This window comes from Montipora capricornis, chromosome 10 (assembly GCF_036669925.1).
Source record: "Montipora capricornis isolate CH-2021 chromosome 10, ASM3666992v2, whole genome shotgun sequence".
Lineage (NCBI taxonomy): Eukaryota > Metazoa > Cnidaria > Anthozoa > Scleractinia > Acroporidae > Montipora > Montipora capricornis.
The window spans coordinates 33,781,754-33,809,253 of NC_090892.1; the positions used below are offsets into that span (position 1 = coordinate 33,781,754).

Genomic DNA, 27,500 nt, shown 5'->3' on the forward strand with positions numbered 1-27,500 from the left:
TAATAGAGACCACGTGACAAGCACTTGGCTCTCGCATACAAATAAGTAAATAAATAAATAACTAAATAACTAAATAACTAAATAAATAAATAAATAAATATCGCCGATGCTGACAAAGTGTGGGGAAATCCCACACTAAAATACCTTCTAAAGGCAGTGAACCGTATCCTCCAAGGCAAGAACGCGACGTGTGATTGAATTCTGTCGTTTGTAATTGTAGAATCATGGCAGTGTGCGGGCCAAATTCGGCAATTGTCAATTCTTGATATCTTTTCCATGTAGTTCGTGGTAGTCGTAAGCATAACCAGAGTGACGAGAGTTAAAACACGTGTCGCCGCCACCTTTTCGTTTCCACTAAACTGTTCGCTTTGAACGGAAAAAAGATGCTTTGAATTATTGTCTTTTTTGCATTCCATGGTTTTACATCGGCAAAAGGTGCTTGATCGCTCGTCACCTTTCACAATTGGTTTCATCCTAGTCTGTTCAAAGGCCCACATTTTTTTTACCAATTACGGCGAAATTCCGGTAGAAATCTATAAAACATAGGGACTCTTTGCGCACGTGTGGTAGTGAAGTAATACAGCGTTTTATTATCTGGATGGGAGACCTCAAAATGCACGACTTGCTATCAGAAACATAGAATCGAAAATTATATTTTAGCGCTCAAAAATGCGAACCAAGCAAGGTACAGATTTTTTTAACCGGCTTATGCAAAATATTGATGCAAAAGTAATTAATTATTGATACACAGTTTTAGGAAGAGCAGAAGGAAGTTTTCAGGACGGTCGATTGAGAATAAAATATTTTGCTATCATTTTGGGGATTTTTTTTGCAAAAAAGTGACATCGAATTCAGCGGCCGTCATGATCAAGTTACCTTGCGGGTTTACTTACAAGTCGCGAAACAAAGGATACATCTGTGTCAAAATGACGTGAAGACACCGGGTTTTGTTTTTTTTTTTCTTTTAAATGTTTGACAAGAATCAAGTGTTTGACAAGAAATGTGCGAATATAACACAAAGATCACAATCGCCCAACTCTTGAGGTTGACCATTGTTTCTGCAAAGTCAAAAATTCACTCTTCTAAACATGGTTATTTATCACCAGGTAATTCCATCGTTTTGGAAATAGAAGCTGCTTTATTATTCATCAGCGTCACAAATTCGTGCTGATTTTGGGGCTCATTTGTTGAAACTCAAGCACGTTTATTTTCGTGACCTATGCACGCACTGCGGGCCTATTGCCACCGCGTCCTTACACCCTTAAGGCCTGGCCAAACTCTTGAAACAAGTCAACGCAACATCTTGCAACATTGTTGCATGATGTTGCGACATTTGTTGAACGGCGTAGCCAAACGCACGCAACATTTTCATCATTTTCAACGCAAAATGTCAATGTTCATGTGCCCAGGTTCCTGGCACGCATTCCCTAGCGCAACAATGTTGCGTGAACGTGGCCGAACGAGTATAACAGGCATGCAACATTCAAAATGTTTCACGAAAAATTTGACTGTTTTCAAACTTGATCCAACATCATCAAACATGTTGCAACATATCGCAACAGGGTGGCCAAACGTTTGCAACATGTTGTGCCCAACAATGTTGCATGTTGCAAGATGTTGCGTTGAAATGTTGCGAGCGTTTGGCCAGGCCTTTACACACTTACAACTCGGTGACATAGTGTGTAGGGCACTTACAGTGCACTATCACAAAAACAGTTTAAGACTATCCGTAGTCTCTTCTTTGCTTTTTCGTTTGAACTGGCCCTTCTAAATGTCCGTGCTTTATACGGATGTGGTCTTGGCATGTTTTTAAATCCGCACTTTACACGTGGATAGCTCCACGTTATAATATAGTTATACGTTATCTTAATGATAATGTTACGAGTTAGAAATTCTGGGCATTCATCTGTGACTACAAAGGTACTCTTACAAGGGCTTCGTTTTTCTCTTATAGTGGACCCTTGGTTAGAAATAGTCGAGAAATTCCTTGAGTCTCGATATTATGATAAAAATAACAACAAAAGCAACAACGCAATAGCAATAGCAATAGCAATAGCAACAACAACAGCAACAGCAACAGCAACGTAAATAGCAATCTCAATAGCAATCGCCTTCGCGACGGCGACGCCAATGACACTGGAAATGCAAAAGAAACAGTGACAGCAATAGAAATCGCTACAGCAGTAGCAATAGCAAAAGCAGTAGCAACAGAAGTGGCAACATCAGTAGAAATAAAAACAGAAATGGCAATAGCAATAACAGTAGAAATAGCAAAAAGCAACAGCAGCGGAAATAGCAATAGCAATCGTAACATTAACATATACAACTGCAGCACGAAGATTAAAAATGATTGTCCACCAGCCAGTTTCTCCGCCACAACCAAAGAACTGAGATAATAAATTCATTTCCTGTATTTTTTTGCCAGCTGAACGAATATGTGGATTACCCTCTGAAACTGGCCCGTGTAGGGCATACTTCACCCGATATTTCTACAACAAGACCTCCGAAAAGTGTGAAAAGTTTATCTATGGTGGCTGCCAGGGTAACAGCAACAACTTTCCAACTTTGGAATTATGTCAAGACAAGTGCCAGAAAAGTAAGCAATGACACGTATATATTAAGTTGCTACTATATTAGTTTTTGTCCTTATACTGTTACAACTTTTCTTTTTGTTGCTTTAGCTCGATACATTTTGAGTTTCAAGAAGTTTTTGCGAAGTTCATGAATTTTAAATGTCGTTTCGTTCTTTTTTGAAAACGGTGCAAAGTTGATGAGTATCGTGTAATTTCACTTGGTAACATGAAACTACCTTGTCGCTTTTCTTGTTTTGTTTCTTGTAGGAACAAGCATTCTCTTTATCTCAATCAAAGAACACCGTAATTTAAAAACTCGATGAAATAAGTCTATTCCTTCGAGTATGTCCTGCAAGCCTGCGAACGCAGACGTATTTCCGGCGGTCGAATGGCGGAAATAGGTCTGCGTTCGCAGGTTGGAAAATTTGAATAACAAAAGCAATGTTTGTAAACAGATCTTCCCTAAAGGTTTAATCAAATATTACAGCCGCGTTAAAAGCAAATTGGAGTATTTTCTGGCCAGGACAGATTGCATGTCCTAAATATTTACCTATCTCGAAATAATGTTTCTGCAATTTTGCGCAGTAATCCATTCGGCGGCTCCACAAAGTCCAGGGTGGTGTTTAATCAGCTAGTAAAGATCTCATCTAAGAACGCATGTTTCAATATCAAACACACGTGTTTGAAATAGTACTACCAATATTTGAATAAAGTAAACACGTGTTTGTATTGTGTGCTTTTAGACTCAGGTATCAGAATTCATTTTTGTCAAAATAAAAATTCTACTTTACAGATGTACCTGTTGCTAAACAATCCACCAAAGGTACAAGAGGTATGTTGTTATCGTAAAAGCCACGCTGGATGAATTTTCAAAGCATCCCGTTTTTTCAGTGGCGGTACAACGATTTACTTTATTCCCAGGGTTATCTCCCACTAGAGAAACAATTTTGGTTGCATCTGGTTATGTGCCTGACATAATCTTAAAAGTGTCCCGTTTCATCCATTTCGAGAGGGGCGGTAGCTCAAAAACGTACCAGTTCGGGGCTCAAGATGGCACTTGACCCTCGTCCAAAATGTTAACAACTAAAAAATCCTCAAACTCCACGTCTGTAAGCCACGTTAATCTGTAATGGATCAACGTCATTTCTAGAATTGTTTTCCTCTCTTGGGCGGAATAAGTTTTTCAGTGGTATCCGAATTCCTGACGGAAACGTTTCCATGGTTTTTATGAGGACTATTTCTACCCAAGACAGTATTTGATTTTTCTAATGGTGAGATTCTGTCGAATACCTACCCTGTCTGCGTGGCCAGGAGCAATAGAAATGATCTTGAAAATGAGATTTTACACCCAAGAAACCGCGCAATGCAGTAGGAGTGTGGCCCAGTGGTTAGGGCGCTTGCCTTGAGATCCGAATATCCCGGGTTCAAGACTCACTCTGATCACTCGTTGAATTTGTTCCTGGTAGTCCCAGGTTCAACTTCCCAGCTGCACTTGTAAATAGCCAACTGGTTTGCCTCCGGCCAGTTGGGATTCTTAACAGTTGTTGTTGTGTTCTGTAGTTTCGTTGATTGTTGATGTATGTATGTATGTATGTATGTATGCGGAAATACAACTGAACGTACATACCCTTTATCCCGAAAAATATAGTTTTAGAGTCATGGAACAGGCATTTTATGTTTCTTTGTTATCACCTCGCCTTTTAAAGGATGTGAGGACGTAGGTCATTTTGGGCTCCGATTCTATGAGGTACAGCATCTGTGGAGACTCCTGTTTACATTTATTGGTCACATAAAGTCAAACCTGTGATAGAAATGTGCTTTTTATGATGAAAATGTACAAGAGTTAGAGACATAACTTCGCAACTTAAGCCGTTGCGAATAACGCCTGACCTGAACAGGGCTTGAACCCATGATCGTGCGATTGCTCTGCACCTCTTTGACAGCTGAGCTATCAAGGCAACTAGGAGCTGCTCATTTCTGAGTTCGAGTCATATCCCGTATAAAATTCATTCGTTCACCTCTTTCTGGACGTAAGTCTAATTCACAAGTTGGTTTTTCCCAACTGATTACCTGGGACGATCTCCAATTCCCATGTATTTCAATTTCCGCAGTTAAAATATATGATCATATCGTTTATTCTACATCATTCCTATATGACATTTGCGTTGAATTTTGGGGTTCATATCTTATTTTTGTCCCTTGATTAGAGAAACCCGGTCGATGTCCTTGGCAAAGGCGACCTCTTACAATTTGCATCTGGTCTCGGGATACGTGCCAATCAGATGAAGAATGTCAAAATAGTCAAAAGTGCTGCCCGTTTAGTTGTGGGAAAGCGTGTGCACTGCCAGTGAGCGAAACCAAACCTGGAAAGTGTCCCAGGGTGGAGAAAAATAGAGAAGTTTGCAACAGGAAGGGTGACATGTGCAACAAGGATAGTGACTGCCCAGGAATCCGCAAGTGCTGCTTCAATGGCTGCCAAAGAGATTGCAGTGTACCAACGACCTTGAAGCAAGTCAAACCCGGTGTTTGCCCCGGGTTGAATGCCATTGACCCTGAGCTTTGCAAAAACACTGAAAATGAATGTATACAGGATGCTGACTGCTTTGGTCATCTCAAATGTTGTTTTAACGGGTGTTTCAACGAGTGCATCATGAGGCCCAAGCCACAACCAAAACCAGGCATTTGTCCACTTGCTGACTATATTCCTCCCGAGAACTGTTCAGATACAGAAGACAAATGCAATGATGATACACAATGCTCAGGAAGAGATAAGTGCTGCTCTACAGGGTGTCATCAAGAGTGCATTACGCCCCCAGGCAATATGAAGCCTGGAGTCTGTCCCATGACGGATTACATTCCACTGGAACTCTGTGAGGTAACTGAAGACGAATGCGCTGAGGACGTAGATTGTGAAGGCAGGGACAAGTGCTGTGCTACGGGTTGTATTAACGAATGCATTACTCCGCCCATGTCGAGATTTGGTAAAGAGAAGCGTATAGTAACAAAAAGTGATCAATGTCCCACACCATGGAAAGGAATTCACGGTATATGTGATCGTCGTGGAGACATGTGCATTGTAGATGCAGATTGTGAGGAGCCAGGAAAATGTTGCTTTAATGGGTGCCAGCGTGACTGTGTTAACATTAGTACAATTGGATTGCATAAAAAACGTGGCCAGTGTCCTAAACCATGGAAAAGGCAACCTTGTGACAGAAGAGGAGATAAGTGTGATGTAGATAGCGACTGTGGTGATGTAGGACAAATGTGTTGTTTCAATGGCTGTCAAAGGGATTGTGTGAAGCACAAGAACAGAACAGAACTTGGCCATTGTCCTAAACCATGGAAAGGCCAACCTTGTGACAGAAGAGGAAACATGTGTAATGTAGATGACGACTGTGGCGATGTTGGGCAAATGTGTTGTTTTAATGGCTGTCAAAAGGATTGTGTGAAGCAAGGTAAGTGTACTCAGTGTGATAGAGAGTTTGAAATGCATCCGTGTGTTCCTATAGTTTCAAGTTCGAAAAGGTGAAGAAATCAGGTTCGCTTCTTTGTGTTACTGTGTGTGTGACAGTTCTTTGCCAAATAACGCAGAAATCATACAATTTCATGTGCAATAAGCAATTTAAAATAAGTACGAGTGATGTTTCGAGAAATATCGAAGTTGGGCCTGCCTTTTAAAGTTTAGGGGTGGCCAATTTGAGAACATTCAAACAACACCAATACGAGGAACAAGTTGCGTTCAATCACGAAAACGTTTTATTCAACTATGAGAAATTTCCTTGCAGGTTTGAGTATTCTTATTTTTTCATTTTTTCCAACTTTTTTTTTAGATTTTTTTCAAGTCGTTTTTACGAAAAAACTGCAAAACTACTGTTGGCTATTAGTGTTTTGATTTTGCGGATTAAGTGGTTGCCTTGTTACCTTCACTGGGACTACGTGTGATAGAAATATCATTATGAGCCAACCAAAGATTATTATTATTATTATTAGTCTTACATTAGTACGCAAAGTTGTCTCCTAAGTAATTAATACGACTGGGGCGTCTACGTAACCCGGTGTACATAGGTTGTAGGGAAGTGCCAAAATTAAGATAATAAGAGTACTAAGAAATAAAGTTAAAGAAAATAAGACTAATGATTATAATATAATGATTATTATTATTAATGCAGCAAATAATTTTGTATAATTTGGTTGTATGTCAAATCACAGTGACGCAATGAATACAAAATTGTGATCTGTGCGAAAATTTGCCAAAAACAAGGGTCCACGTTTGTTGGGTTTGAACTCTGGTAGTTATATGCGCTACTTCAGACCCATTTTGACAGGTAGGCATCAAATGACGTCATCAAGGTTGGTCAGATGCAAGTCACGTACGGGGATAACAAACCAATCACAAACAGACAAGATGATCTCATCAAAAGCCAATCACAAACAATCAAAATGACGTCATCGAAAACCAACGAAAACACGACAAAATGAAAGTTGTAGCGGACAAACGTTCGGAATATTCCAAACCAAATGAGCGCTGTCTTTTTTGCAATGTTTAAAGCCGGTCACGCTTCCTTGACTGTAACAGAAGCGATATTGTTTTCTATCCAAAGCGATAATCCTAGGGGTGGGGAATGGTTCTTCAAAAACTCTGGGTCTCGCAAAATTTTAGTTGAATTTCACGGATCTCGCAGTCTCGTTTTTTGAGCGGTTATGTGCGTCTCGCAGTCTCATTTTTAATATGAAGGTGTCAAACACTTTGAAGTCTCGGTCTCGCAATCTAAAAAGTCAAAATGTCTCGGGCTCTCAAAGAAAAACGCTGGTCTCGCCGTCTCGCAAAGTCTCGCATTTACCATTCGCCACTCCTAATCCTTTTCAAGAGTTTACGATTTTATTTGCATAACGTTCGATTCGTTTTTCAATCAAGGATAGCATACGCTACCAAATTTTTATAAGAAAAGGGAGCAGGAATGATTCTAAAAATTCGAATCACTACGGACCTTTTTAAACGGAAGTTAATCTAGTTCAAATTTTCTTAATTTGGATTTCGAGAACCCTCCGTGTGAATAAAGCTACTATGCATATGCTACTATGGATCTTATAACACCACCTGTGAGTGTAGTGAACGATATTCAAGGGCCTGGTGTTCAAAACCACCTGTGGGTTCCTTAATTTCTTGCCTCCTGTGGGCTGCAATGGGCCATTTCCGAGTTGCTGTTTGTTTCGGTTTCGAAATGAGTCTCAACTATTGTAAGGGAAATGAGTTTGATTTGCATAAGAATACGCAACTCATTTCCATTTGAATGGTTGTGCACCAGGACTCGCTTTGAAGCTGAGACATGCACAACTCCGAAATGGGCTATTCGCTCCTGCCGGCTAAGTTAAGGATTTGTTTAACCTCGAATGCAATGTTCACACAAACTTTCTGTTGACAAGCAAAAACTTCTGTCACCGCTTCCCGGGCGAATAGACGGCCAGTTTATGTATAAAGCTATAAGTTTGCATTCGAGACGTTCACCATGGAACATAAAATTATAAGTCCTGCCCCTTGTCGTGGCGGCCGAGCTGAATTCTGGAACTCCAACCCAGTCCAAAACACATTTAGCTAAATGAAACCAAAACAAAGTTCATTTCCACAGGAGGATCATTAAAGTCCCTTTTGCTTTGCAAAGCTTAATGTGGCGCCATACCCTAATTATATGGCTTGGTGGGGCTACCAGCCAATTGTTTTTCCCCTACCAATTTTGGGTAAAAGCATCCACGCCCTCGCAGCCAGGATTCCAGAAGCGGGAATTAAATCTAAGACATTTGGCATTATACCAAGTTGCGAACCTGTCAGCTGTAAAAGGGCCCCATAGAGTGCTGATCCACAGAAAAAGTGTCTGGACTCATACCCCAATCGTCAATGTCTGTAAGTTTGCTGAGGTAATCAGCCAACTGGTTCTGCTCCCGGGGTACCTACACCGGGACAACCACAACGTGATTTTCAGCACACAGATAGACAATGTCTTCAAGCAATGATTGAAGATCAGGTTTCGTGCTCCCTCTGTCGATAACACGAACGATGTTCTGGTTGTCAGTATGCCATTGTACTTTATGTCCCCCAAGGCTATGTCCAATGGACAATAACATATTGTGTACAGCTTTCAGCTCTCGCCAAGTAGAGCTCTTTCCCCTGTCGTTAGTTTGCCATTGTCCCTGGCAGACCAAATTGTGTTTTGCGGAAACTACGTAACCGCCAAAGCCCTGCTCTGAAGCATCTGAATAAACCACGGAATCAAAAACATGAGGCTCGTCGAACAGCTTCTTGCCACTTAACTGGCCCACATTTTTATCCCAGAATTGTAGCTCTTCTCTAACCTTTGAAGAGCAAGGAATGATGGCATCCCACAATTGCCTAGTTTCTATCGCGAAATACATGTGTCTGGTGTACAAATAAACGGCCGAACCAATGGCTTTTGACATGAATATAATGCGGCCGGTAACATGGGCTAGGAGTTTGGCTGAAACATTGTCATTCCTTTTCAGAACTGATGAAAGGGATTCCTTTAATTTTGACAACCTGTTTTCAGTTACATACAAACGGTTTTTCTGGTTTCGCCGAGAATAAAGCCCAATCGGCCAAGATTTTCCTTGACTGCTTTTAAGTCAACAGTAGCGGACTCTTTGGAAGAATTGCCGCCTAAACCGTCTTCCAAAAACATGCAAAAACTCTTACCTAAATCCCTCCAATGACTTATCAGAGGTTTCAAGAGTTTGGTGAATATATAAGGCGCGGTGGACAGACCAAACGGTAACACGCTAAAAACGAAATAAGCCGCTTTAACCCGATAGGACCATTGGAATCCTAGGTACGTTCGATGGCTTTGAAAAATTTTAACGTGATGATAAGCACTCTTGATATCAGGTGTATACAGATAACAACCCTCCTCTAGTAGATCCTGGGCTGTAGTTATGTCTTCGCATTTGACTTTGTACTTAAATAGGTGGGGGTTAACATGCCGTAAATCGAGTACCAAACGTCTTTTCCCATCGTCCCGTGCTGACACAGTGAGAGGGTTTACTACCCATGACTGGCTTTCAACGACGGAAATACACTGGCTAAGAGATCATTTAAGGCCTCCGTGGCGAAGTGGTTATTGTCTAAAGCAGATTTATCATTCCGCAAAACGCAAGGCTCCGGAATACTGTGTAATGGTAATTTATAACCTTCCTTAATTACACTCAGAACCGCTTCAGTGGGCTCTAGCTCTTTCCAAGCTAAAATATTTGTTTTAAGCCTCCCTCGAACGCTGTCTGGACGGCATTCCCGCTCTAGAAAATCTGCCTTCTCAAAGGGTCTATTATCTATTTCAGAAACATGCTCCAAGGCATCATTGCTCCCCGATAGGGATTCGCTATCACACAAATCAATAAAATGATTACTTAAATTCTTTCCGTCTGGTTGCGTCTGTGCAACGACCAACAAAGGACTATTCGTTTCGCCGATGGCCCTGTTTACCACAGCTGAAACACGTGCCACGTTTCTGGCCAGGACCGCCTACAAATGGACCGATATTTCTTGTGGCACCCACGGACTGTGAAAAAAGGGATGTGCAATTCCCTGATGGGAAAGCGAATGAGCTTTGTAATGGCGAAATGGCTGTGCTTCCCACTGCTCTCGTGGACTTGAATGACCATGAGCGAGCCTTCGCAACCTTGGAGGCGCGCGTTTCGGCAAGTTTTCTCTGAGCTTCTTTTTCGGTCTTTTTCAATTTCTTGGCGTCCTGGTCGTTATCGGCGAGTTCGTTGTCTAGTTATTCGCCGACGGTTTTCCAGCCATACTCAGATTTGTCTGCTATTAGAATGAGCTTTTGGCGTCGATCAATAAGCTCAATACCTCCATTCAGATAAGCGATCGCATGCGTCCTGTTTTCCGCTGTTGATGGCGTCTTTGGCTTCACTGGCCACGCATTTCACCTGCTGGTTATGTTTGAATTATTGTTCGTGCCCTTTGTTTTTGAATGTACGTGGTTTCGTAAGGCGAATCATTTTTAATTCGCTCATTTGGGTATTGGAGGCCTTGTCCAGCTGTCTTTTCGTTGAGTCTAGTTTGTTGTCGATGATTGAAGAGAGCTTTTCGAGCATGCTGGACTGCTGCCGGTCGTTCGGTTTGAACGGCTGGATCCATCTTTTGCAATTCTGGAAAAACGTTGATTCCTAAATACAGAATCTGAAGACAAATTGGCCCTTAAGACTTAAGTACTGTGAAATGGGCTAACGAAAAAACTTGATTTGACAAAATCTCGAAACGAGAGCAAGTTGGCAGCAACGTCAGCATAGAATGGCTCGACTCAGAAAAATCCCGCCCTTATAGTACTTGCGTTACCATAAAAACTGTCAAAAACCGGCGAACCGTGGAAACAACGATTTGCTTCTATTCTTCGAACCGCAGCAAATAACAATTTTATTCACGCGGAGGGTTCTCGAAATCCAAATTATAAGAAAATTTAAACTAGATTAACTTCCGTTTAACAAGGTCCGTATTGATTCGAAATTTTAGAATCATTGCTGCTCCCTTTTCTTATAAAAGTTTGTTAGTGTATGCTATCCTTGATTGAAAAACGAATCGAACGTTATGCAAATAAAGTCGTAAACTCTTGAAAAGGATTATCGCTTTGGATAGAAAACAATATCGCTTTTGTTACAGTCAAGGAAGCGTGACCAGCTTTAAACATTGCAAAAAAGACAGCGCTCATTTGGTTTGGAATATTCCGAACGTTTGTCCGCTTCAACTTTTATTGGTTTTCGATGACGTCATTTTGGCTGTTTGTGATTGGTTTTTGATGAGATTGTCTTGTCTGTTTGTGATTGGTTTCTTGTCCCCGTACGTGACTTGCATCTCATAAACCTAACCTTAATTTATGCGATGCGCGTGTTGTTGCACGTGTTTGGGTTACGGTGCGTTGCGTCATGCCCAGACTTGTCCTTAATTTATTCACGCCCCCTTCTTTTGTCTTTCTGTCAAAAATTGCTGAGGACTTTGTTGTTTGTGATTTCGGGAAGCCTGCTGCAATGCAAGTCCTAGACCCTAACCAGTATTGTGCAGTACCGAAATCCTTCACTACCATCACCTTGCTGAGGATGCTTCACGATTGGACATTTGTAACTTATGGCAATGGATCTACTGTCAGGTCGATCCTTTTCGATTATCGAAAAGAGTTTGATCTTATCGACCACCGCAAGCTGTGCAACTTAGAATTACCAACAAGCATTATCAAGGATCATTGATTTCCTCAAAAACAGCTTCCAAAGAACCAAACTAGCAGATGTTTGTTACTCGGAACGGGACTCAGCTCCATCAGGAGTCCCTCAGGGTACTAAATTAGGGCCTTGGCTGTTCATTATAAAGATCAACGACCTAGTACTGAGCGACGCCTTTGTCTGCAAGTATGTGGATGATACGACGATATCAGAAGTTGTCCCAAAATGTGAAATCAGCGGTGCACATCAAAGTGGTCAAAGAACAATAGAGTCCAGTTAAATCCAGACAAATGTGAAGAACTCAGAATTTCATTTGCTGGAAAGAAACAAGTATTTGAACCAGTTAATGCTGGTTGAAAAAATCTAGAGGTAGTAACAAGCGCAAAGTTATTAGGTGTAACCATCTCAAGTGACTTATCGTGGAAGGAACATATAAATGAAGTCATAAAAAAAGCATCACACTTTTTGATTCTGTTAAAAAGGGCCAAGATACCCTGTTAAGATCTGAGGCTGTTGTATACTACATGTATAAGATCTGTATTGTACTATGCCGTGCCTGTGTTCAACTATTGGCGACCAAAGTATTTATGGCATGATCTGGAACGTATACAGAAGAGGGCGTTAGCAATTACTGGTCCCGGGCTTAATTACAACGAAGAACTTACTCGCACGGATTTAGTCCCTGTAAATGAACATCATCGTAACTTATGTAATTCCCTTTTTAATGACATTCTTACTGATAAGAGTCATAGACTGCGTTATTTTCTCCCACCATTACTTAAAGACACTAGGTACACTTTGAGACACACAAGAACCTTTGATGTCCCTAAAGTGAAAACTAATCAAGCTAAGAACACTTTTATTTTATCGGCAAGTCTTAACTATGATATAATTTAACGAATTCTATATCTCGCAGTCTTACTTGTACATAATTTTAGTTTTATATATTTCATCAAAATTTCACCATAACTATTTAAATTTGTACATACATTGAAATTTTGATATTTTTATTTACATTGTATTTTAATAATACGCGAATCAGCCTTCTGACTGCTATGTATTATTAATAAAGCATCTATTCCATTCTTCTATATTATGATTGATGACGTCATTTGATGACCACCTGTCAAAATGGGTCTGAAGTAGCGCATAAAATTACTTTTTACCCGAACATGTCCAAGTGTTTTGAGTTTCCACGTGGCTTTTCACTGAACCAGATGTCATAACTGAGTTTTTTCTCAATTGACTTTGTGCTTTTGAAGATCATCACCGATTGAGGCCAGATTTGGCATGCTTCAGAAGAAATAACCCCGCCAAGAATATTACAATTGGCAATTACTGTACACGAAACAAAGGAGTAGAAAATTGACAATACTTCTTGTTGTTATTTTGTCAGTGTTTCAACTTGATTAACCTGTGATGTGTTTTCTCCTAGCTTCAGTCAACCTGACAAAATGCGAGGAGGAGAGGCTGGTGGCTAAGGGCAAGTTATTTCAGGATCCTCCACTGCTAGGCCTTTTTGTGCCAAAGTGTAAACCAGATGGACAGTACGAAGATAAGCAGTGTCATGAGCTGTACTGCTGGTGCGTTGACAAAGATGGACAAAAGATTCCAGGCACAGATGTACGTGGAAACTCTGCAGTCTGTCATCCTCGAGGTAAGACAAGTTCCGTCCTGATTTACGACAGCAATAGATATGTCCAGGTTTGACCCTAATTAGATGCACGCGGATTTCAATAAGTGTCACGAGGTGCCCCCTTGCTCTTCTAGTCAACTTCAACATCACTTGTGTCTCAGAATACAGACAATTTATGTCACAAAGTGTCCCCCAAATGCTGCTCTTTATGTGAAGATTAACTGCTGCATTTACCCAAAGCTAAAAATAACGCTAACCTTTACCCTTACCTTATTGTTGAAAATAGGTAGCAAATGCTTAGACTTAAAGGGACACTTTGTGTTGGATGTCAAAATTGGGCGTGCATCTAATTAGGGTCAAACCTGGACATAAGTGAGCAATTTTATTATCAATGGGGCGCTAGCTTCAGCGCTAAATTGATCAATGAAAAAATCAAGAAAACTCAACGCGAAAAACAAAGGAGCCGCTAATCAGAGTAAACGGAATTAAATTCTCAAAGCGAAACTAGAACCAACAAATTCAAGCCAAATTTGACGCCGAGTTCAGATTGTGGTTCTCTTTGTATGTGGATGCGCTAAGCAGGATCTTAGAAGTACTGAAAGATCCTGACTGATCTCGTGTATTTTACTCAAGTGAAACTGTTCAATTGTTTCGGACTTGAACTCAAAGGACAAACACCTGATACTTAAAGTCTTTCGCGTGAAATCCATCTCTCAGTGGCCTAGCTAGTGCCAGGCCATGAGTTACTGGTTGTTTAACATCTACCAAAAGATCCCGAAAATTTTGATCGGAGGTTAAATTTATTAATTTTTGGAAAGTGTGAAAACGTAGTCAAGATGATTTTCTCTGTTTATCTGCCTTCTCAAATTTCTCTCTATAAGTAAATAATTGTGAATGAAACAGACTGATTCCAGTGGAATTTTGCATTCCGGAGCTTTTGCTGAATCCATTTGAACAAAAAAGGAACCACCCCGTTCCGCTTGTAAATGTAACATTTATTAAAGAAATGAGAAACAATTGGGGAAGTCACCGACTTTGTTTCGTAGGAAAGGACAATGGAAAAGTGACCTATATCTCGATCAGTTGGTCAACAAAACGAGATTAAACTTCCTTGATTTATCAATCGAAAGTCATGGAAATTCCCTGCAAAATTGCATGTCATTAGTGATGACTAGAACTCAACAATTTTCAAAATTCGGTGGTCGGTGGGCCAAAGGAAGAAAAATCATACAGACGATAACTTCTTACAGTGGTATTTTTTGCAAGTAGTGCACTTATATAAACAATAGCCTTTCATTTGGCGCGAAAATAGCCAGTTTTAGCTGGGGAATATTCGCCCACGTGACGCGTTTAGACCAATCGCGCACGAGCGAAAATATTTGATGGATTATAAAGTACAATATATCAATATATATACATCTTATTCGATGGTTTAACATAAATTATTATATGGAGGAGAGTGTCTTACTGGGAACTAAAGCATTCGTAGATTCCATACGCCACTTCATCCGGGACCCGAGTGGCGTATTTTCCGTATGTCACCTTTGTGAGTGCCGTATCGTTCAATGACGTCACGATTCCCGCCTTTTGCTTTTGTTGAATTGGTTTCTCCATATAATAAAAAGAACATTACACGTTGGCTCGAAGATATGAATTTTATGTTCTCGTGGCAAGAACAATATCTCAGTCGTTCGCTTCGCTCACTCGTGAGGTATTGTTCTTGCCACGAGAACATAAAATTCATATCTTCGAGCCACCCTGTAATATCCTCGCGTGGGTATTTTGCGAGTTGCGTAGTACTTTTTCCGAGCCCCGGAGGGGGAGGAAAAATACGAGCAATGAGCAAAATACCCGCGAGTATTTATATGTTAAACCATCGAATAAGATATTTATTATTCCACTACAAAAACTGTGTTATTTTGCTTCAATTTTATTTGGTAAGAGTATTTAAAAAAAACATAATCTGTCCTTCAGGGTGTGTGCGAACGATGTGAACAGCACAAGAAGCCAACCAAATGTCCTTTATTTGATTGGGTAAAATGCTAAGATAAATGACAGATAATTGGCATGCCAGTAAAACCTTTTCGAGCTGGCATCATTGTCGAAAAGAGTTCTTTCATTGAAAACAATGCTTAATAATCTTACGTCAAAAAAGTATCAAAATCAAGAAAGTATCGTCAACTAATAGTGGAAATTCAGTTCTGATAAAGAGGAACGACAAAAGATTGTTCACAGTTCATCGTCGCTATCTATGAGGGGAAGGAGTCTCTTGAATTTCTTCACTGGAATTGCGGCAGGGTCGATAGCGTAGCCAGCATCTGCAGCGGTAAAGTTGAACTGGCAGTTGTTAAAAACAGCTCCAGTGAACAAATTTTTTTCTCCATTTCCATCGCGTTGTGTAAGTTCTTGGCGTGGGTATTTGGCTTTCAAGAACAGGCTTATTACGTGCTTCACATGCATGTAGCTGCTGTAGACGGTCGAACGATGACTGCACAACGTGGAGAAAATGTGCGTGGAAAACTGCAGCGACATTTCTGCACAAAATTATTGTTCGAACATGTTGTGTTTGCGTCTTTCAGTCGAAAATATTGTTAAGGTAAGCGGGAGGCAAGCGTTTACTTCGCAGTTTGTGCCCTACAATAAGTTTGCCTGAATTAATTGCACTGCACCCCCCCCCCCCCCCGGTTCATTTGACATTTGAGTTTTGGAATAGAAATATTCATCTTGAAGACCTGGCTTGAACAGCCCACAGCCCATAACGACCGTGCTGTGTGCATTCGCACATATCATTCCACCAACACATTGATTATTATTTCTGCTCCCAAGAATTACTTTTTCGACTTGTTCTTCCTGTTCAGGATAAAGAAATGACTGAATGCTTTTGATGGAACGGGCTGGCTAAATTGTCCTCGGTCACCCCTTCCTGTTTCATTAATTAGACGAAATAACAAAATCTGACACTTTCAATCAATTTTATTTTCTTTAAAACAGGAACTACAATGATTGATGCCATTTTCACTAAGCCATTCTTATTCATTTCGTGTGAGCTGTTGTAAGTCAGGCCCCGGTTGTTCAAAAGGTGGATATTGTTATCTAACGGATAAATCACTATCCATTGGAAAGCGCACTATTGGTTTCGCTATGACTTGTCCACTGGATAGTGATTTATCCGGCGGATAGCGCTATCCTTCATTTGAACAACTGGGGCCAGGGGCCCGTTTCTCTTAAAGTTCCGAAAACTTTTCGGGCCCGAAAAGCCATCTGTGAACCTGCCAACCGCTTGTTTTGAAAATCCGATCTTTTAACATGTTTTCAAGGTAGCAAAAAGCAAACTGACTGCGAAATTTAACGACTTAAACCCTCTCCGTTCTTGAGATACAGAGGGAACAGTTACACCCGAAAATGGCCCGTAAAGTTTCGGGACTTTCGAGAAACGGGCCCCAGGTCTTCAAGAAGTAAATTACTATTCGAAAACTCAAATGCACCAGGGAAAGCATTGAAATTCAGGCAAACTCATTATATGGCACAAAATGCGAAGCTAATAGTTGCGTTCCCGCGTTCACAGTAAACCTTTACCTACCGCTTACCTAAACAATATTTCGGTCTGGGTTTAATAAAGCAAGGCTCCTGTGAAATCAGGCCCGAGGACGCAATCAAAAAAATGTACGAACAATAATTTGGGAGGTTGTGCAGAAATGTCGCTGCAGTTTTCCACGCACATTTTCTCCATGCTATGCATGCATCGTTCGACCGGCTTGCCGCCATCTTGGTTCTTCCACTTCTGGTGTTGCCGTCCCCTCCCCTCACAACCCATTTTGTCCCGTTTTCAATTTTCGTATTTCGTATTTGCGGAAATCAAAAATTGATTTTGAAGTTTGATGTTGCAGTTTTGGAACTGGTTTTTGCATGTTCGTTTCTTTAAGAAATTTTAGCACACCTTGTCACATTTCTATTTTCATTAAATCTGAAGCAAAGGAAATCTATACTAAGATAGAGCTTTGTCGCTAAATCATGTTAATGTGAAAGACCAAAACAAAGGATAATTATAAATTCACCCATGATTTCTGTTTTTCTGAATATCAAAAATTGAAAATCGAAATTTGTCATTCCTAATTTTCAGTTTTCTATTTTGATGAAAATTGAATGGAACGTACTGGAATAGCTGTCCAGCAAGTCCAATGATGTTTATAGACTCCACATTCTTTAATGATGCTCAACGGACAGCGTGATCCACCAGTAGCGAACATTTTGGGCTTGAAAGTGCGGTCAGGGACGAATTCGTGTTCTCCAGTCCGAGTCTTGCTTCCACGCTCAGTTGTCCACTCAACATACTGTCTTCCTTGGGGGCCTTCTTCGCGTTTAATTTGTATGTCTTCAAACTTTACTCGGTGACATTCGTCACGAGCTCTCCACCCAAAGAACAGGGTGTTGTGTGTGGCATCCAAGTTGTTTCTCGTCCCACAGCTTTTGAATTTGAGTTTCACTTAGTCCTTTCGCTTTGTTTGGCTTTTTCCCTTTGCCAGAACGGCGGAGTTGTTTTCGTTTACAAGACAGGGCTTCTCTGGCCTTTGTAAACTGTCTGTCAGGAAGTATACTGTACTGTTTCCCCTTTTCCCTTAATGAAGGGTCGAAACTCCGTAACATAGCTGTTAACGTGTCAGGTTCGTATTTATCTCCGTTTTGCTTGCGAACATTTAAAAGAAAGTGGACTAAAAGTTTGTCAAGTCCTTGTTCTGGTATGTTTTCAAGAGTTCTTGTTTCGTTAACAGTTTTTGCCCAACGGTAAAACATGTTAATGTCACTTCGTCAAGAAAATCGTTAAATTGCCATGATTGTTGCTCTCCTGTTTTTGGTCCGTATTTGCTCTGTTCTAAACCGGTCAAACCGGGACACTACAGTGTATTGCCGTCTCATATTTTGTGCGTTCTCTTGACCAACTATGGTAAAATGGCGTAATAGTGGAATCATAAACTCACTTAATCACTTATACTCTTACAATCCAACAAAGTGACCGGGTGTAAGAGTGAAGGCCTGCAGCGGGTGCACGAATTAGGAAAAAAAAATGGTGCTCTTGAATTCCAACAAATGATCCTTTAGAATTCATTTCTCTGGACAATATGAGGCCAGAATGAAATAACACCATCCGGATTACGGTGATAAGTAATATGACAATGGATGGATGAATTACCCTGAGAGAAAGGTGGGAATTTATACCTTTGCGCGATGTCATGTTCATCTCAAGGCGTTTGCAAGCATCTTGACTCTTTGAATTTGAACCGATTCAGTAAGGACGTTTCTCTAAAATAACAATCGTTCCATAGTCAATTCAATAGTTGATTGAAAAAAATTATAACGCTTAGTGTGGTTTGCCGAAAACTAAATGATTGCATCTTCAAGTTCTTCATCTGCTAGAAAACCTACCTTTTCTTCTGTAGCTGTTGGGGGTAAAATCCGTTCTCAAGTTGAATCCGTTTTTACCTAGGTTAAATGTGTGATCCTCGTTTTACCTAGGTTGAATACACACTCAGACGAATTGAAGAAATTTTTTTTGGAGCTTAAATTAAGCCTACACTGAGAAAAATTATGGTCAGGTTAGGATTTGTTTTGGTTTTAACACATGGATATGAATTGACTTATTACACAATAGTGAATAATGAAAAGAACTGTGTTGCCGGGTGAGCATGTTCAACGTTGTAGTGTAGTGGTGAAGACACAGAACTATAGATCGGGATGGTCTGAGTTCGAGTACCGGTAAGTGCATAGTACAGTTCTTTGTTCCCTAACACTATGTTGTATTGTTTAGACTCAATGGATAAGTGTATGAATACAGATACCGACAAGATGATAGTCATGTCCATTTATTATATTTATCTTCTTTGTAGCTCTCATAGATCTCGTAGTTCTTTAAACTATGCCACAAAGGCCAGGTGATCTGGTGACGTAATTTGGAGGACTGGGGAGAAAAATTTTAACGCCGTATCCCACAACCGCGTGCGGCCTTATTTTCGAATTCAACATGGCAGAGGCGAGGTTAGATCTCTTCGGGTCTACTTGAATGTTCATTCAGTAACAGGAAATGTGGTAGACACGTAATGATCTGTTGAGTTTTGGCCATGGCAATACTGCAGGGAGTTTGGAAACAACACTTAAGGCTGCACATGGTTGTGGGATGCGGCATTAAAACTTTTCTTCCTGGTCCTCCAAATTACGTCACCAGATCACCTGGTGAGCCCTCCAAGAAACGAAAGATAGCAGTTATCTGAACAATTTAAACAATTGTCTCTTTTAGACAGCAGAAAAATTTAAGCGGCTTCCACGGAATTCGAACCCATGGCCTCTGCGATGCCGGTGCAATGCTCTACCAACTGAGGTATGAAGCCTCCCAGTTGGGAGCATTTCTTTCGCTCCAAGAAACATTGCTGCAAGAAACAATTTGTAACATTTCTAGATGTTTTTGTTGCGAGACCTCGACAATTGTTTGATCTTCATGGTGTGTTGTTAGTCGTTCGACTGAAAAGGTACTGCATTCTGTCGTGCTGTGGTTACTTGTTACAAGCTTTTTAATCGGTTCCCAGTATGGCAATCCAAGTTGGAAAATGCGTTTAATTTGTTTGTTTTCTTGTTTTCCTTTTTTTTCCGTGTCATGTAAAGTCTTTCCTGTCCCTCGCCTGCTAAGTGGTGTCTTCGTGCGTAGAGTCGTCTGCGCTTCATTATTCACAGTCAAGGTTCTTCCGAAAAGGGATTTAGGATCCTGAACTGTGAGTCTGAAATTTATTTAAGGACGTTCGCGCCAAAATCTTCCTACGGTGAGATTTTCTTCATTTCTCGCCTAGAGTTAGGTCATAAAGTACTTACTCCAAAAATGAAAAAAAAAAAAAAAAAATGGGGGTCACCGACTTTGTTACGGAGAAAATGGCAGTGGAAAAATGCCTTAATTTCGAGAAATCGAATCATAATAGCGAGATGTAGGTTCATCTGCTTATCCATCGAAAATCATAAAAATAAACTGTTGGAGTGAAAGTTTCCGTGCATAGGTTTTTAGGAGTGAGAGTTTTAGATAATTGTATGCCGCTAGGGATGTGGTAAACAGTAGAGTTCATCCTCGACGAGCGTTTTCGTAAGCTCTATCCGTTGCAACCACTACCGGAATTCGATGGCACGAGGAAAGAAAATGTTAAAAAAAGATAACTTCTTACGGTGAGAATTTTTTCATTTCATCATATTTTGTAGATAGTAAGGAAAGTAAGTGATTCATGATTAAAAAAATAGGCCTGGGGTCACCGATGATCTGAACGAGTAAAATCGATGTGATTTTGCAACGCTCTTGGAAAAGTTCGTTTGTCACACTTTTGCGTGACCTGTCGGGCAAGGACTGGAACCCAAGAGAGGATCGATCGTTGAAGAGATGAAAGGTTTTTACCGAAAAAAAAACCTTTCTCGAGCATAGCAACGAAGTTTTAAGAAGGGGTCATCTTCATTTGGTTGGTGTTTTGTATAATATCTCTCCATTGCCGTCATGCTGATCCTCAATCGCTGAGTGTTTCCACACAGGTCCGCACTATCCAAGCGGACGAGGACGAAAATACTGCCCGATTTTCACAAAAGTAAAGGAAAGGAACTTTAAACACATACATTCACTTTGAACTGAAGTTTGTAGGGTAATAAAAACATTAAAAAGAAACAGCCCCATTAAATTTACGCAACGGTTCGTTCTCGAGTTTTCCAAACTTTCAGCCACTAGTCTACTCGATCAGCTACCTTTTCCAGAGCTTTTCCATCCTCCCGCTCACTTTTCTTTGAAGTTTCATGATGATTCGGGAATAAATGTGCCATTCTTTTGCCTGCCTGGAATTTTTTCCTCGGCGTTTTTGTCGCCATGTTATTTTAACTGATGCTTGAAAAATTTGTACGAAAGTCAACTAGACTAGTGCACGACTGATAAAACCTCGCGAATATCAGTCGTGCAGTAGTCTACTTGACTTTCATAAATATTTTAAATCAATTTTGACTGATCACGATCTTATCTGATCCAACGCTGTGCAAGACTTATCGTCCACGGTTTTTGCAACTCAACTTCACTAATGCTCGAAGTAATGCGTGACATATTACAGTCACGTTACCTGCGCAGTAACGTTGCGCACAAACAATTAGAGCGAACGTCCTTAATTGCTGTTGCTGTTGCTTGCACGCACGCAATTAAAATAGGAAGGGTTTTTTTGCTGCTGATAGCAAATATTTTCTTTGTTTCAATAAATTTTACGCTGGAAAAGGTTTTTGTGACATTATTCGTCCAGATGAATGCCCATCGATTGTCATTAATTAATCTTTTGTTTTGGCTTGCCTTTTACTGTTACCATAAAATTTTGCGGGACTTTTCTTTTGAGATTTTTTGAGGTTTGCGGGAACAATTTTTTGCGGCGCGAATTCGGACTGAAGTTTCCGCTGGGAACTAATTTTTGCGGTTTTCTTTTCAAGCAGCAAGACCATTGTTTTCAACTTCTGTTACTTTTTGGTAAAAATCCTCTCAATCATCGAGAACGTGGAAAAAATGTTGCATCGTGGAGGCCTTAGAAAATGGTTAACGTGACCTTTTGATTGACTGCTTTGAGTTCGTTTCTTATGCCTCAGAGACTGGAAAAGTATTGCCTTAACCTTTTATCGTTTCGTTTTGTTCATAGAGCTGTTTTCAATTGAGTGTCGAAAGTAATTAGCTAATTACTTTGGTTTTGCATTTACTTCACTCAGTGATTGGTTCAAAGTTCTCGCGCCATTTTTTCAACCAATCAGAAGTGAAGCCAAAACCAATTCTGGCTCGCGCGTGCACATTTTCCCGCGCTTTGTGTCGGCTACTTGTAATTACTTCGAGTTTTGATTGGTTTACTGGATTTGTCTCCGTCCTTCTTGATTGGCCAAAGTAATTACTTTGCTTTTGGTTTTACGACACTCATTTGAAAACCGCTCTAGCAAGCTCCAATTGCAATTGCCATTTGCAAAATAAACGATCTTTTTTACTCCACTGCATGCGGATTAAAAGCCATTTTTAGTTATATTAACGGGAATAAATTTTCACGGTTTTTTAGTTTTGCTGGTGTTTTTTACTGCTGGAACTTATTTTTGCGGATCAAGTACATCCGCAAAATCAGCAAAAATTAAACCCCGCGAACTAAAAGTGCTACACCGTAACTGCCGGCTTTTGCGATAGCATTTTTTGCAAACGTAAACTAAAAAAAGACTTCATCTGTCATCAGATTTGACTAGAAAGAAGAGAAATTATGAAGCGGAAACACCATTTTCAGTCTTTCCTTAGTGTGTGGCATAAACGTTTGCTTAGTGCAACTCTAGACATGCATGACATGCAGGAAAACGTCCGTCAGAGTAATTTGCAGTTAGTTTTTTTTTGCAGACTTTTCAACTTAATTTCACGTTAAGTTAGGGTGTTTCGGGAAAATCACGAGTTTTAAACTCGAAAATGCTAATGTGGAATTCCCTTGCCGATATATAAAATTATCGCTACATCACAAACGAAATGATCCTCAGAAAATAACGACCTTAATCGAGGCGATTTGTCATAATTTTGAAAAAAGTCGGGCCGACTTTTTTCAAGATTACCCAAATGTAATCCGTTTCAATCTTGTACATTTATGTCGATCCATGCTTCTTCTTCCTTTTGCAGGTTTTCTTTTACGTTGTTCAACAGTTTTAAGTGGTTGTTGCAATATTTCATTCTACTTTTTGGGCATTTTGAAAAAAAAAGGAAAGCAAAGCAACTTATAACTTATATATAACTTATATATCTAGTCGTTCTAGCGCTGGACACTTGGGAACACTGTAAACTGAAATTTTAACAATTAACGCAAATCAAGGCAAATGTTCAGGAGATAGGAAAACCAGAGTACCCAGAGAAAAACCTCTCGGTGCAGAGTAGGGAACCAACAAACTCAACCCACATATGACGCCGAGTCTGGGAATCGAACCCGGGCCACATTGGTGGGAGGCGATTGCTCTCATAACTGCGCCATCCCTGCCCCCAAATCATGGAATTATATTATTTTTAGTGACATAGCCCCTTAAAAGAAGAAACGACCGAGTTTCACGCAAGAACGTGTTTTGTTATCTTTGATCTGAATTTATTACCAAAGCTTAAAAAAGTAAAAGAGCTCAAAACGGGACACGACATTACAAAATAATTCAACGTGTGAACGCGTGAGTCAAAGGGCCATTGCTGCAAGGACTTCTGGGTGGAACGCTGCAGTTTAATACCACCCAACTCAGTGCCTTCTGTTTTTGTGTAACACGTACCACAGGCAGCTCAGTTTACGCTCACGGAGCGTCTAGGTTTTACCAACTTCTCAAGCAACTGCTAGTGGAAAGCTACCAAACTTAAACTAAATACTCTTTGAACAATATCGAAATTGTGCTAGGAACATTTAACAGAATAGCTATATTCAAGCGTTGAACAAAAACAAGACAACGTACAATATCTAAAGGGCACTGTATTTAGACCAGAGACAAACTACAAGAAGACACAGCAACTCCCATTTTTTTTTCTTGTTGTGTTATGCCATAGGAGAAAACAGTTTGATGTCTTTTTAGTCATGCTTTTGGTAATGTTTCAGTGAAACCTGGCAAGTGTCCAAGACCATGGAAAGGCCAAAATGGGATCTGTGATCGTCGTGGTAGCATGTGTCTTCGTGATTCTGACTGCCATGAAGAGGATAAATGTTGTTTTAATGGCTGTCAAAACGACTGTGTGTCACCAGGTAAGAATTAAATATAAACAACTCTGCTCTACTGTAGCAGCCTTAAGGGCCTCAAGGTAAAGAAGATCGCATGCAATTTCTGATAATATTTTTTTGGGCAGAATACGTTATTAAAATTTATTGTAATCAGTGGGTTGTTTTGTACGGATAATCGCATTGGAGGTACTTCCCTCCATAAATAATATATTGCTGTAATTTATGTAATAATAATAATGATCATAATAATAATAATAATAATAATAATAATAATAATAATAGTAATAACAACAACAATAATAATAATAATAATAATAATAATAATAATAATAATAATACAGAAATTATTAAAAACAAAAACATTCTTTTCCAATTGCAAAAACAGTTCGACTTCATTGTTCATTTACATTAAAAAACAAAAAAATAACATCAACAAAAAAATATATTTAGCAATTATTGAATGAGGCTGAGTAGGATATGAAGAATTTTGCAGGTCGAGGAGGGTGTTATCCACCAAGGCAGAAGGCCGAGGTGGATAACATCCTCCGAGATCTGCAGAATTCTTCATATTCTACGAAAGTCAAATTCAATAATTGCTTCATTATTCATTCAAAATATTTTCGTCGCTCAAACTTCTAAACCTACTCGCATCTATATTTCTGCTCAACAAAAATAATGCAATCTCGCCCCCAGCTTTTTTCGGTCAACGGTTCAATAATTTGGAGCGGGCTGCACTTTTGACGTCATTTTGACGTCATCGGTTAAATAATCTGCAGCGGGCTGCACTTTTGACGTCATTGACAATATGTTTCTTTCCAAATTTGGTGAACAGCAGCTGGTTATGGTGAATTATGCGTGTGGTTTTGACCAATCAGAAAAGGGGAAATATTTTGAATGAATAATTGCCAACGAGTCAGGCCTTCTGAAGACAGAAGGCCTGGCGAGGCGGCAGCTTATAGAGCCGCGAGAAGATTTTTAGGCGGACAAAATCTCAGAAGCGCTTCAAATTTGAGTGTAATGTAGACCAAAAGCTGTAATGTAGACCAAAGCGATGAAATGTTGACCGTAGCGATAACCAATGAGAGTGCCGCACGAGTACGCCGCGTGATGTTTGCAGCCGCCAGGCGCCAGATCACGCAAGCTTGGCTCGTTGGCACTTTAGCGACAGCTATAACTAGTAAATATATATATCGTATCAAAGCAAAAGATAAGGTGTATCGCATTCACGCATCTTGAGCATCCACGCAAGAGTTATACCATATTCTGATAATAATAATAATAATAATAATAATAATAATAATAATAATAATAATAATAATAATAATAATGATAATGGAATAGGGAGCACATTACGAGTGAGAGAAGAAGAGAGAAGCATTAGGGAAGTAAGAGAGCAGAGGTGGCAAGGAAAGCTGTTCGGAGAAAGATGGGATGATAACTGCTTCACTTGGCTTAGTAAGTGGAAGTCTGCACCTGTGCATACTGTTGCTGGAATCTATGAGTTATACCAGCAATTACTCCCCACGAAGCTGTACCACCAGAGCAAGACGAAGACGGTGACCACCTCGGATGCCACGTGTCGTATGTGTGGAAAAGGGCCTGAATCTATGGTCCACGTGATTAGCGGTTGTGTTGCCTTGGCACAGACTAAGTACATGCAGAGACACAATGCAGGCTTGAAAATCCTTTACTTCGAGTTCCTGAAAGACTTAGAACTTATCCAGAGTATCCCCCCTTGGTACTCTCCAGTCTCACCTAAACCCGAGTACAAGAATGTCCGAGCGTGCGTGTACTGGGATGTGCCAGTATTCGCTGAAAATACGGAAGTCAGGGCTAACAGAATTGATGCGAGAATTGTGGACAGAAAGGAGAAGAAGGTGATCCTTATTGAGATGAGCTGGCCTTAGGTTTTCAACAGAGAACAGAAGGAACAGGAGAAAGCTGACAAGTATGCGCCGCTGAGATGGGAGATGCGCCAACAGTTCCCTGGCCACACTATCACACAGCTTAATGTGATAGTTGATGTACTAGGAGGCGACTCTATGGAGACGGCGGAGAAAGTTAGGAAGTTTTTAGGTTTGGATAGAGGGAACCAGGTTTTGTTTAGTATGCAGAAGGCAGTTTTATCGTACACCCTAAACATAGCAAGGTCTTTCAAGGTTTCGACGAGGTATTAAGGAATATAAACTCTTGTTCCTTTCTCAAATGTTGGTTCGTTAGTTATTGCCAATTAATTTGTAAATAGGTTTAAAAGTAGGGATTGTTACACAATAGTGCCTTCTCCTACTTATATCTGTAAGCATACTTACGTACAACATACTGCATAATAATAGTGATAATGATAATGATAATGATAATGATAATAATAATAATCGTATTAATAGATTCCTCAAAACGTGGTTGAAAGTTATAAAATTTAAAACTATTTACAAAAGGTAGAAGAAGTGACCTAGAATAACATTTGACGATAAAAACTTGCGACAAAACGTTGCTTAAATAACATTAAAAGATTTAAAAAAGTTAAAAACGACAAAAAAAATAAAGAGCTAAAATCGACGACGTTTCGACGTTAACATAACGTCATTATCAAGTCAATAATGTATAAAAATAAGTTCTGTAAAGACTAAAACGAGCAATAAGAGAAAATAATTTACGGGTTAAACAAAAAGTTTCGCACGTATGGAGTCCGTTTGCACGTTCAGATTAGGCTTGAATTTCTTAATATAAAGCATTTCAAACACTAAACAATCAAATTTGATTGATAATAATAATAATAATAATATAATATTAATTAATAATGATAATAATAATAATAATAATAATAATAATGACGATAATGATGATGATGATGATGATGATGATGATGATGATAATGATGACCCCGCGCAGGAGCCCATTACCCGGAGCTTCCACCTGTATTGTACCCTTGAGTCAACCCTGTCCCGTATCATTCTATTTTTAGAACTACTACATTTTGACGTATGTGACGTATGTGACTGAGAACATACGTGAAGTGGTTCACATACGTATGTGACGTAATGAATGGCTGACCATAGGTCTCTTATGATCAGCTATTGTGAAAACACCCAGTAAAGCTACCCTGCGAGGTGCTTCTAAAAATAGAAGGATACGGGACAGGGTTGACTCATAGTATTAATATGGAAGATGGAGGCTCCAGGTAATGGGCTCCTGCCCCGCGCCAATTTAACGTAGAACAGCAAATCGTGAGCACGTACCATTTATGACACCTGAGCTACTCCAGGCAATTAGGAAAGACAGACCCACTGCTCTGCGGAACAAGCTTTCCAGTTTCGTTCTGTAAGT

The 27,500-nt window shown here is 40.0% G+C and overlaps 1 protein-coding gene across 2 annotated transcripts in view; it reads left to right on the top strand.

The window, feature by feature from the left end:
* LOC138021942 (uncharacterized) overlaps positions 1-27,500 on the top strand; it is a 187,837-nt gene that overhangs the window by 38,037 nt on the left and 122,300 nt on the right. For both annotated transcript variants that reach the window (XM_068868968.1, XM_068868967.1), the window contains exons 6-10: positions 2,426-2,596; positions 3,367-3,405; positions 4,781-6,028; positions 13,240-13,461; positions 24,057-24,200. In XM_068868968.1, coding sequence (XP_068725069.1) covers positions 2,426-2,596; positions 3,367-3,405; positions 4,781-6,028; positions 13,240-13,461; positions 24,057-24,200 — 1,824 coding nt within the window. The remainder of the gene's footprint in view (positions 1-2,425; positions 2,597-3,366; positions 3,406-4,780; positions 6,029-13,239; positions 13,462-24,056; positions 24,201-27,500) is intronic.